The following is a 12,078-nucleotide window of genomic DNA, read 5'->3' on the forward strand; positions in this document are numbered from 1 at the left end:
ACAAAGATGCAAAAAAAAAAGAAAAAAAAAAAAGTGGAAAATACAAACAGAATGGTAACGCATTATGAGAAGCCACTTCATAGATTGAAACCTTGCAGATTCTTGATTAGAGGTTAAATAAAATGGAGGACCCATACAGGAAGAAAGGCCACTGTGGCTTGGAGTAACACTACATTTTCTCTTTTTTCAGTACTAACAAATGATACAAACACAAAACCATCCCACACGTAAGCAATACAACAAGAATTGTTAAGAGCAACTGGAGCATTCCATGTGATGAGATAAAAAGCATTATTCCTTTAGTAGATCGTAAAACCTGGTCTTCCAAATATAGAGCTGGTTGAAATCCAGTTGTGTAATATTGGTGCCAAATATGGTAGCTTAGCTAGCAAGCAGCTTCAGATCTTTGGGACAGATTGAACCAGTCCCTAGGTTTCATCTTTACTCATGGGGTGGGAATCCCATTACACATTGAGAAAGACTTCAGTATGAAACCGGCTCAAACTATCCAGAAGATCTGGTTTCACGGTGGTAGTTGAAGACACAATGTCAAAATGGCAGTTTTAGGTCTCTTTTGGTCCCCACTATGAAAGAAAAGTTACTGATGCGATTTAAGAACTAATGATCTGTCCTGACCAGGTCTCGTGTTTTGTGTGAGGACACAGGTGGGTAAGGACAACTTCCACAGCTTGGAATTTCTGGTTCTTGGGTGGAATTGGACACATCTTAAACGAAACTTCATCACCTTCTACTGGCACATATTCCCCTTCAATGCTGGAAAAGATAGAAAAGTTATAAAATCGGAAAACAAAAAAAGGATTTAATCTGTAGAATAAGATTAAAATAAGAAGTTCTGCGTTAACATCTTACATACCATAATCAGAATGTTTTGTTGCAACAAATGCAACTTCAAATGGCTTAAAAAATTACCCAAATGAAACTAAACCTTATTCTGTATACTAGACACATACCAAGAGCTCACCACAAAGAATATAATATAGCACATAAAAACCCTGAGAATAAGAGGTATGAAATACCAAGTGAGAATACACTTACTCAGAAATATGCACAAATAAGTCTTCTGTTCCACTCTCTGGAGTAATGAACCCATGTCCTTGGGAGCGAGAAAACTGTTTGCACACTCCTTTATACACAGGTCCTGCCAAGGCACGTGCAGTGCTGGAACAATCCAAATTAAATCAGTGAACATTTGATAAAAATTTACTTTAAGAGGATCTTCTGTTATTACAGAATATGTACATAATTTTTATTATACATACGCAGAGTAGGTTCTGGTTCTCTTAGTTGGAAGGGGACTGGGTAGATCCCCTAGAAAGTGATGATTTCTTTCCCAAAGTCGACTCCCTTCTCTGTTGAATGGGTATGAAGGGATACCAGGAGATTTTGGCGACTCCAGAGGTTGGGTGGGATCGGAGGACATGGTAGACTATTTGTACCTTCGACTTTCAGCAACTGAACAGAAAAAAAACCAAAAACAATTCATTACTTTACTGTACACACCAACTGCGGCTCAATACCTTCACATAAAGTCATTTTAGCGAGAGTGTTCCAATACAGGGAAAGGGTTATTAAAATGTAAATAATTATTCTGCCAATATGAATGTGGTTTATAAGAATGCGACAAAAAACATGCGTGTTTGCATAGAGCTGCATGACACACTAAAAAGGGACACTCCAGGCATTAAAACAATTTAATCTAAATTAAGTTGTAATGGTGCCAGAAAGCCCTTGGAAGCACTCTTACCTCATTATTAATTATTTTATTATTTATATAGCGCCAACAAACCTCATGGGGTTAAACCAGTCTCAAATAGTTGAACCCCTAAAGTTGCCTCCAGCAGCAATGTCCACTCCCCCCATGCAGCATCTGTACTTTTATCCACACCAACTACCCACTTGTTCCAATCTTCTTGCACCTTATCAGTCTATCACCTAGTCTTGTTTCTCACTCAACGGTCAGTTTTCGTTTCTTTTCTACACAGTTGCCACTCCAATCCTAAAAGGACTTCTTAAACTACATTTACCAGATCACAGCATTTTCACATCAAAGTGTCTTGAAAAGATTAAATACATCCATCTATATTCAGTTCTGTCACAAAAATGCTCAAATATTCAGATCACATAAGGAATTCCCTTTTCAACGAGTCTAGCCATAGCCCTTGGGACTACAGACCAAATTGAATGTAATGAGAACAGTTAAAGGATGGATCATGCAAACATTTCTCACATCCCAATTGGATTCCGGAAGAAGCACACTGGATCACCAATAGACTTTGGGACTAGCCCTATTTAAAGGGACTGTCGGGTGGGGACTGTTAGGCTGCTTTTTTCTGAGGTTAATGTCTTATAATTGTTGGTCCGTCAGGAAGTCCCATATGCGCGTAGGACCCGAAGCAATTTTAAACACTATTTTATTGCTTTTTTTTTTTTTTTTTTTAAGGTTTCAAAGCGATTTATTGAGCAGAAAAAACAACAATATGTAACATGCGTAGACGTGCAATATGTGGGTTGGACCCGCTGGTCCCGCTCGTGAGAGTATTACGGTCTTCGCATACAAAGTACTCAACTGTACAATTTTCCATAAAGCAGCCCAATAGACATACTGTATGTGAGTTAAACACTTGCAAATAAATATCACTGTAGCGCTCCACTATAGTTTATGTCCTGGGAGAGGGGATACCCGATCTAAGGCATATATTATGACACCACTATATATCATTATCACAAGGGGTGTGGGAGATTCCCCTTAGAGTGTGAAGCGGCTGTTACATAAAGACACGGGTACATTTGAAGCGCATCATAAAGATACCTGCCTGCTTACCTGGGTAGGGGGAAAGCGAGCATGGGAACGTAGAGCGAGAAAAGACAGAGGGTGAGGCAGAAGAGAGGTAGGGTAGAGAGAGAGAAATATGAGAGAGGGTAGGGTTAGCGAGGTCCTGTACCCTTGGATTGTTCAAAATAGTGTGAATCCTCAGTGTGTTGCGGTGTTACCTATTTACTCTATCTTGGCATGTGTAGTGCCAACCAAACCGCACAAGTCAGTCCTGCTGGTGACAGCATGTAGGAATAATAGGAAATAAGGGTGTATGAGTGAACATGTGTCGAGGTGTGAGGAGAGGTGTTTATGCCAGGTGCGTCTGGAGAATGCCTGAAAGCAGTCTTTGAAACGTGACACAGGTGTTATTTACACTATTTTATGCCAATTTTAGATTTTAACAATAAAGCTGCTTAAAACAACACCTATCATCCAGAGCCCTGATTTGCCATAGAGTGAACAGATTTGGGTTTGGGGACCCTGAAAAGGTCTTCGGGAGTAATAGTTTTGGCCTCCTTGGGTGGTAGCAGGGCCGTTAAGAGGAGTCTTACTACGTGTGGCAGTTTGGCCTCTGGGATTTCCTCAGGTACCCCATGAACCTTCAGGCTGTTTCTCCGCCTGGCGTCTGCTTGATCCACGAAGCTGTGCATCCGCTGCTGCAGTTGCAGGTCGTGTACGGCCTGTTGGAGCTTGGTGAAGTCTCTAGTGTTTGCGAGGGAGGCATCCTCTAATGTGCTTATTTGGCCTGTCAGGCCCTGTAGGTCGCCTCTGAGCACTGTTACATCCATTAGCCCATTCATCAGGGCTTGGATATCCCCTTTAGTAGCCGGGGCCTGTAGATCTTCCCTTTGTGGTGATGGATGTAAGCCCACAGATCTCTATGTCGTTGAGGGCATCCGACGGCACCATTTTGGGCCTAGGCCACGGCTGCAGCAGTAGATCGCAAATATTCTTGGAGCCTTCCTCGGTTAGGTTTTTTAATTTTTTCACCTTCTTACCCATCTGGGGATGTTGTCAAGCACAATCCTTGTGTGTGGAGAGGCAAAATAATGATAAAGTTCAGGTATATGCCTTGTAATTCGCGGGAGCTCTGCCTGCATGCGTCTGCTCCCTTCAGCGTCCAACACAAAAACAAGATTAATGCACAATATATATAAAATTTAACACAGAACAGGTAAGAAATATATAATCTACCATGACAGGTGCATTCTTTTTTTGAGATATGTAGAGATGGATCTCTTAAAGGATTTTAGGCCCGGGGAAGGTTTGAAAGTGTGCGGAAGGTCATTCCATAATTGCAGCGCTCTGTAAGAAAAAGAGGATCGGGCCGCTTTCTTTTTGTATTAAGGTAGACTAAATAAAGTGCTGGTACTGGATTGGAGGCTGTAGGAGGTAAGAGCATTCTGCTCAGATAGGGTGGGAGCTTACGGAAAAAAAAAAATCTTAAACACGAGGCTGGAAAGATGAAGGGTCCGTCTTGATTCCAGCGACAGCCAGTTTTGTTCTTATAAACTGTCACAATGGTGGGTCCTGTAATTACATTGTAGCACAAAGTGGCAGAACGAGTTATACAATGTAAGAAGTTTATTAAGGTGGGTTTGCGGTGCAGGTTCATGCACTACATCCCCATGTACAAGTTTTATGGGGTAAGCTGTATTCTTGGCGCTATAGCTCCCTCTGCCTCCCCCTCCTTCACACTCCCCTCAGTGGTCAATAAAGTTTAAAAAGCCTTTATTTGCTTACCTTATCCCAGTGCCGATGTATTTCAGTGCTGGGTAGCGACTTTTCCTCCTCCCCTGTCCCGCGACGAGCAGGCGCCAATGCGCATGCCCAGCAAATGCTGTGTGCACATTAGACCTCCCATAGGAATCAATGCTTTCCTATAGGGAAAATAGGATGTTGGATTTCCTCAGGCAGAGCGTGAGGACGTCGAACGTCAATTACCAGGCCAAAAGGTACGTTTGCATGCAGGAAGCACTTCCAGGGGCTGTACCTCTATTGGAGGTAGACTTAGTGCTGCAATGTAAACACTAAGGGCGATAGGGACGCTGTACCCAGACTGATTCAATGAGCTAAAGTGGTCTGGGTGCCTATAGTGTCCCTTTAATTAATGAAGAGTATACAGCTACATAACCAATCCAATCTTTGGACTATATCTTAACCCCTTCACTAACTGGCACTTTTTGAATGAAAATTTACAGTTTTTACTTTTATTCTAAAAAATATTTGGGAAAATTAAAAGCTGTAGTGAGTATTCATGGTCTTATCTTGCAATATTTCACACAGTGTCTAAAATGTTGGTGTAAAAGGCAAAAAAAAAAAAATTAGTTTATCAACATGGGAGTGAGCTTACATTTTCAGCAACTTTACATACATTAACTGTACCCAGACTGATTCAATGAGCTAAAGTGGTCTGGGTGCCTATAGTGTCCCTTTAATTAATGAAGAGTATACAGCTACATAACCAATCCAATCTTTGGACTATATCTTAACCCCTTCACTAACTGGCACTTTTTGAATGAAAATTTACAGTTTTTACTTTTATTCTAAAAAATATTTGGGAAAATTAAAAGCTGTAGTGAGTATTCATGGTCTTATCTTGCAATATTTCACACAGTGTCTAAAATGTTGGTGTAAAAGGCAAAAAAAAAAAAATTAGTTTATCAACATGGGAGTGAGCTTACATTTTCAGCAACTTTACATACATTAATTCTATCAGTTACTACTGATATTTACTCCCCTGCAGTCTGGTAATCACAAATTTTAGAGATCGACCGATATTCTGTATTTTCAGCAATATCGGCCAATAAAGATACCAATATTGCCGATAATGCAGAGCAGGGCCGCCATCAGGGTCCTGGGGGGCACACAGCACAATCTTACTTTCCCTGCAGCTTCCGTGGCAGTCAGATTCCTGCTGGTCGCTTTGCGGGAGTTAGACCAGGCAACTGCTGGGAAGGGAAGTAAGAGTGTTGCTGGGCCCCCCAGAGAATTACATATCCCCCTCCCTGGCCAGGTAAGAAGCAGGGAAAGGGCCAGTTAGTGAAGGGTTAAGAAGGGGGGGACTAAAACACTGCACTCCCATTATATAGCTACACAAACACTCACTGCACAAACCACACTCTGCATTCACTAATCAAATACTCTCACTGACTGGCATGTATATTTTGTTCATTTACCTAAATTAAAAAAAGATTTGCAAAAAAAATAAAAATAAAAATAATTATAAACATGTTCAGTTAACGGTAGATTTGCGTAGAAATAGTTTATTTTTTCAAAATGGTAAATGTACAGAATATCGTACCGGTAAGTTATCGGCGATCAGCCTGAAAGTTCACAGATTATCGGCATCGGCTCAAAAAATAAATTAATTAATTAATATTGGTCGATCCCTAACAAATCTAGTATAAATGATGGCAAGTGAAGCTTCATTTTAAATTCTGGCATTGAAGGGGTTAAATAGAAAACTATCTTTACATGGATTTTTCATCCAAAAATATTTTATTAAAAGAGATCCAATTTAAATGAAAAAAATAAAATCACAAAAAATAAATCATATAAACTATTAAAAAGGAGTACTAACATACCTTTCCCGAAAGAGCAGTGTGAGGCAAGAACAGCTTTTTTCAGCCACTTATTTAACCCCTTAAGGACCAAACTTCTGGAATAAAAGGGAATCATGACATGTCACACATGTCATGTGTCCTTAAGGGGTCAAGAATAAAAAAAAATACAAATATGTTGGTGATATAATATGATCAACACAGAGCTCCATGGTGCTGAATTTAACAATTTTTTTGTGGAGCAGTGTTTTATTGCGTCCAATTTCACCTAATTTCTAGTCTCCCTTAAGCCTTCCTATGTATCCCCATCACTGGCAGCCATCCCTCTCCATCCTTCCATCACTCTACCAACATCCCTCCCACCCATCTAGAATTTATTTCCTGCTCTGTATTAAAAAAAAAAAAAAAAAAAAAAAAATTATAACAAGGTTGCCCAAGAAAGTGATATTGCAATGTTGAGAAGTAAAGAAACAATCATTGGATTGCCTTTTGAATCAAGGCCTTAAAGGACTACTATAGGGTCAGGCACACAAACATGTATTCCTGACCCTATAGTATTCGCAACACTATCTAGCCCACTTGACCTTAAACAAAAGTAAAAAAACACCTTATTTTAAGTGCAGCATGGGTCTGTTGGCATTGGCCGCCCCTGATCCTCCTCCTTGGCTGACATCAGGATTGATGATCTCAGAGAATCACAATGTTATCCCATTAGATTGGATTGGCAGAGATAGTCAATTCTGATATCAGCCAAGGAGGCGGAGCTAAATGCCATGGCCAATTGGCATCTCCCTAGAAGTGCATGGAATCAACAAAGCTATAAGGCAAGGTCAGCATCTTGAAGCATAGTGCAGAGACGCTGAACCTTTGTGCTGCACACGGTGTAGCACTGACCTTGGAAGCATCTCCAGTGGCCGTCTGAGGAATGGCCACTGGAGGTGTCCCTAGGCAGTAATGTAAACATTACCTCTTTCTCTGAAAAAGCAGTGTTCACAGCAAAAAGACTTCTATCAGCTGTAGTTGGTCTGATGACTATAGTGTCCCTTTAATAGTTATATAAAAACTTTCTAGACGATTTACCTTCAAAAATTCCCACAGACAATGGCAACTTATGTAGAAAAGGGCTCGGAAATTTTTTGTAAGAAGTATTGAATCATTTGGAAAACCTGTTAAATCAAGGCCTAAATTAGATAAATTATCAATGCAGGCCAGAATTATTTTTCACCGGACATATCCATGCAAGACAAGATAACACTTAAAGTTACTATGTTACTTTTTTGCCTTAGGAATTTCCTAAATCCCCACTCAGCTTCTATGAGGTGGTCAGGGCAAAACTCGAAACAAATGACAGAGGTGATTTAGAGTCATGTTACGCATTTAATTGAGATGTTTATTTACGGTTTCACTTAAGACATAGGATAAGTTATTTAAAGATTTAATATACTGGATGGAACAATGCCAAGCATTCACATGGGGGAATCATTTTCAAAGTAAATTTGCAGCTATGCAGGTTTGAACATTTCAAATGACTGCAGTCCACTTACAATTAGAAGTTTATGTTTGTCAGTGTAGCTGAAACCGAATGGTCGGAACATGTATCCTATCTGATGTTAAACAAGTTTCCACACGAAGTAAGAAATCCCTTCAGGCCGCCTAGTTCTTGCATCACAAGTTCTGGGCAGTTTGTTTTGACATTGGCATGTTTGCATTTTAATATATGTGTTCTATAAGAAAGACGTCTGAAATGTATTATCTATACACAATTCTGTGAAAATATATTGGTTGCTCAATCTGAATTGCAAAATACCAGAGGCAGGGAAATATTAAGGGAGTGTATGACAAACTAGAAAAATAAACTTTTAAACCATTTTCCATGTCATTGGTGTTGACTGTCAAATTTAGTTTTATCTGGTTCCCAGGGAGTTAATAATACATGCCGTACTTATAGGACCGATTTGATCAGTTATTCGAAGCTACTCACAGAAACTTTTACCCTCCAAGCTGACACCACATTACTTGTCAAGCAGACCACACATTCACTCCCTCAGTAAGAACCCAGGACAGACATCATATTTATTATTCACGTGGACAGAAGTGGAACTGTGCTCTCTAAACATATAATACAGTTGGATTCTATTTAGAGACTTTCCACTGAAACTGTAATGACATTCTAGCGTAGGCCATATGCACACTCTGGAGGTAACATGACTGACTATTCCCATGGATCCACCAATGCACTTTTCACATCTAGATATGGTTACTTGCTCATCTTGGAGACATCACATACACAAAGAACTTCACTTTCCCTGTACAGATACATATAGCTCCATTAATCTGATACACATGTCAACTGCCTTATCTCCTTATAACCGTCTGCCCTTCCAAAGTCTTACTCTGCTTTCCAACACATTCCACCATTCATCAATTAGTCATGTCATTCATCTCAAATAGTTTTAGTAAAAAAATTGAAAAAAACAAAAACAAAAAAAAACATTTTATTTGTTTATAAAGTGGATAGGCATAGATAATACAGAAAAAGTGCAGGTGTAGGCAGCCCCCCTATTATACTGCGCAGACCCCCCAATTCTGCACAGACCCCCCTAATATAATGCACATAAACACCCACCGTCCCACCATACTTCACCCTCAATCTTGGATGGCTGAGAGTGTCTGGAGCAGGGAGAGGCTTTAATCCGACGATTAGCGTTCGCGCACGCGCAGTATAGGGGTAGGGAGATCTCACAGGGCTAATAGCCATCAAAATTCCCTACCCCTATACTGCGCACGCGCGGTTTGTGAAGCTCCCTTGCCACTAGTGCGCACGCGCGCTGTACCTCCGACGGGAGTACTTTGCCGCGCGTGCGCACTGTGGCGTTAATTTCCCCTACCCCGTGAAAAATCCCTACCTAGCCTAGTTGTTGTGCGCCTGCGCGGCGGCGCACACCCTCCTCCTCCATTGGATGAGGGTCACTTCCGGTGCGGCCACGTCACAGGAAGTGACGAGGGTAGGGAATTTTCACGGGGTAGGGTTTTTTGATAGAACACAGGCATGTAAATATTAAATAGTATACCACAAAACATGTAAGAGTAATTGTTCAAAACAAACCCTAAAACCCATAATAAAACAGGCAAACTGACCAGAGAGCAGGAGACAATAAAAAACCCCAACGTTTCAGCGTCACAGCCTTCCTCTGGGGGAAACATTGGGGTTTTTATGGTCTCCTGCTCTCTGGTCAGTATGCCTGTTTTATTATCTGCACTTTTTCTGTACCATCTATGTTTATCCACTTTAAAAACAAATAAAGATTCACCATGTTTTGTAGGACTTGCTATTCGGTTGTATGCAGAAATCATATACTGATTCTATAGTGTAAGGAATACAAACCTTTATTCCTTACACTATAGTTCCCTCTGCTACAGCAACTTCGAGGTATTGCCAATATCAGAGGTTGTGTGCTATTGTTAAAGTGATTCTCTAAGCAAAAACACAGCTTTAGCTCAGAAGCAAGAACTGAAAACCTCAAAGACTTTTTGAATTTCATTGGAAATCCAACAATCAGAAGATACAAGACAAAGTAGGACTACTATGGTCTGGAAGTTTAAAAGGGAAAAATTGTCAAAAAAATGGAGCAATTGCTGTTAAGTATTGTTACTTCCACAGCTGTGTGCAGTGACTGCTGTGGGAATAAGGTATTGTTTCCACTTATCACGAGACTATATCTATGGTGGCTCCTGCACTCTCGCCTTCCCTGCAGCCGGGGCCACCGATCCCCAAGCTGGGAATGGGAGTTATGGGTAGGGCTCCATAAACAAAGTGATTTAACTCTTAAATTGCAGAGAGTAGAGTCGTGAAACTGCAGTGGCATGAGTTCAACTTCGAAATCACTTTGTTAAGCTAAAGTGGTTTTGGTGCCTGAAGTGCCCACGTTTCTACAAACAAAAAAGTTAAATATGTAAGAACTTGTTCTTGAAAGCTATACGATCACCTCTACTTGCTGGGACCCCAATTGATATACTGAATGAACGAATGCACACACGTGAAGTGAATAGCATTGATTATATTGTTACAATGGCACCTTTCGAGTGGTGGAATATACATCAGGCAGCAAGTGAACAGTCCCTTCTTGAATTTCAAGTGTTGGGAAAAAAAGAAAAAAAAAAAAAAAAAAAAAAAAAAGGAGGGGGGGAAAAAGAAAAAAGAAAGAAAGAAAAGGGTTGACGTAAAGTTTCCTATTAAACCCTTAAAGAATTTACAAATCACACACTTTGCCATAGTTTTCTTGGACAGCGAAGCCTCCTAATCTTATTTGCAGGTTTTAAAAAATGAGTTTTAGTCACATGATTCACTCTTTAAGTGGCCAAAAAATAACTGTACACAAAGTATGCAGAAATACAGAATATGACCTTTTACTCACCAGTTTTATTTACAAGTTCATGTAGAAGTTACTTTAACCACCATGACCACTTCGGCTTTTTGAACTGGTCAGCGGTGGTAGGAACCTGGATTGTGCAGGGTTTCATTTTGAAACACTGCACATCCAGAGATCATGTTAGTTATGTTACAGGGGTGAGTTGCACCCCAGCATACAGGACATTGGCATCCCAGAACGCTGAATGTCAATTCTGTGCATAAATTACAACGGTAGTCACTGCACGCTGACGCACGTTACAGTGTGTGTATATATTCTACAAATGGAGGAAAATGGAAAAGCAGTGTCGGGAGCTTCACCCAGTGCTGGTTTCAAGGTAAGTAAATTATTTACTGAGAATTGAGAGATGTGACCGTCCCCATAATGCCCAGTTGGACATATTACACCGGAAAGATCTCCCCCCCCCCCCCCCTTCTCAATAGGGTTCTAGTAACCCTTTAAATGGGATTGTCTAGCTAAAGAATACAGTAAAAACCAACATACATTGAAAGTTTCCATGGCTTACTGCGTAGTCGGTCTGCCTGCAGAGCTCCTACTTCATGACGATTTAAGAACATCTCATTCTTATCTATGGAGACAGCTCGTATCCTAGAATAGCCTGTGCTACAGGACTATATGACAAGACATTTATCAACGGTCTGCAGATCCACTCATTATATAGGATGAACAGACCGCAGCTAGATTATACACTGGCTCACCATTTAGTAAACCAGAATGTGTTCTGTTATCAGTAGATCCATGGAGCATGCATGAGCATTCCTCTGCTCTCTCCCCAGGGAGGAGAGAGCTTTCTGTACTGTGCATGCAGCGGCAATAGACTATGAATAGCAAGGACAAAGGGAATATCAAGCAAGCCGTGTTCTTGGCTGCCTGACAGACCTGGTGGGCTAAAATGAGCTCTAAGTACGCACTCACTCTGGTGTTTTCAGATTATGGAAATTCCTCAGTTTATAACCTGATCTTCTGTTGAAACTCGCAGAGCCTCAGTAAATTTATTTTCCCCTACAGATGTTCCTTTCCACATTCTGTTTATTGACTTGGGCTGTGTTTGTGCGGCTTTACATACGGTGTTCAATAAAGTTCAAGGAACCACTATACAGCTCTCCTCTAGGGCACATTCCCTAAACACAGAATTGAGATTTTATGTAAAAAAAAAAAAAAAAAAAATACAAAAAAATTTAAAGGAAATAGGCCAAAATACCACAGTTGGAGATTTTTTGTTTGTCCAACATCTTTAGATCGCTTCATT

The 12,078-nt window shown here is 40.5% G+C and overlaps 1 protein-coding gene across 4 annotated transcripts in view; it reads right to left on the reverse strand.

Moving 5' to 3' along the window:
• Positions 1–12,078, reverse strand: part of CSDC2 (cold shock domain containing C2) — a 22,188-nt gene continuing 10,110 nt past the window's right edge. For 3 of the 4 annotated variants that reach the window (XM_063426370.1, XM_063426371.1, XM_063426373.1), the window contains exons 2-4: positions 1,281–1,473; positions 1,057–1,179; positions 1–774 (exon numbers count right to left, since the gene is read on the reverse strand). In XM_063426370.1, coding sequence (XP_063282440.1) covers positions 612–774; positions 1,057–1,179; positions 1,281–1,441 — 447 coding nt within the window. In that variant the 5' untranslated portion in view covers positions 1,442–1,473 and the 3' untranslated portion in view covers positions 1–611. Of the gene's footprint in view, positions 775–1,056; positions 1,180–1,280; positions 1,474–8,612; positions 8,706–12,078 lie in introns of all 4 variants that reach the window. The other variant, XM_063426369.1, reaches the window with a different exon arrangement.

The sequence above is a fragment of the Pelobates fuscus genome, chromosome 7 (assembly GCF_036172605.1).
Source record: "Pelobates fuscus isolate aPelFus1 chromosome 7, aPelFus1.pri, whole genome shotgun sequence".
In the NCBI taxonomy this organism is placed as follows: domain Eukaryota; kingdom Metazoa; phylum Chordata; class Amphibia; order Anura; family Pelobatidae; genus Pelobates; species Pelobates fuscus.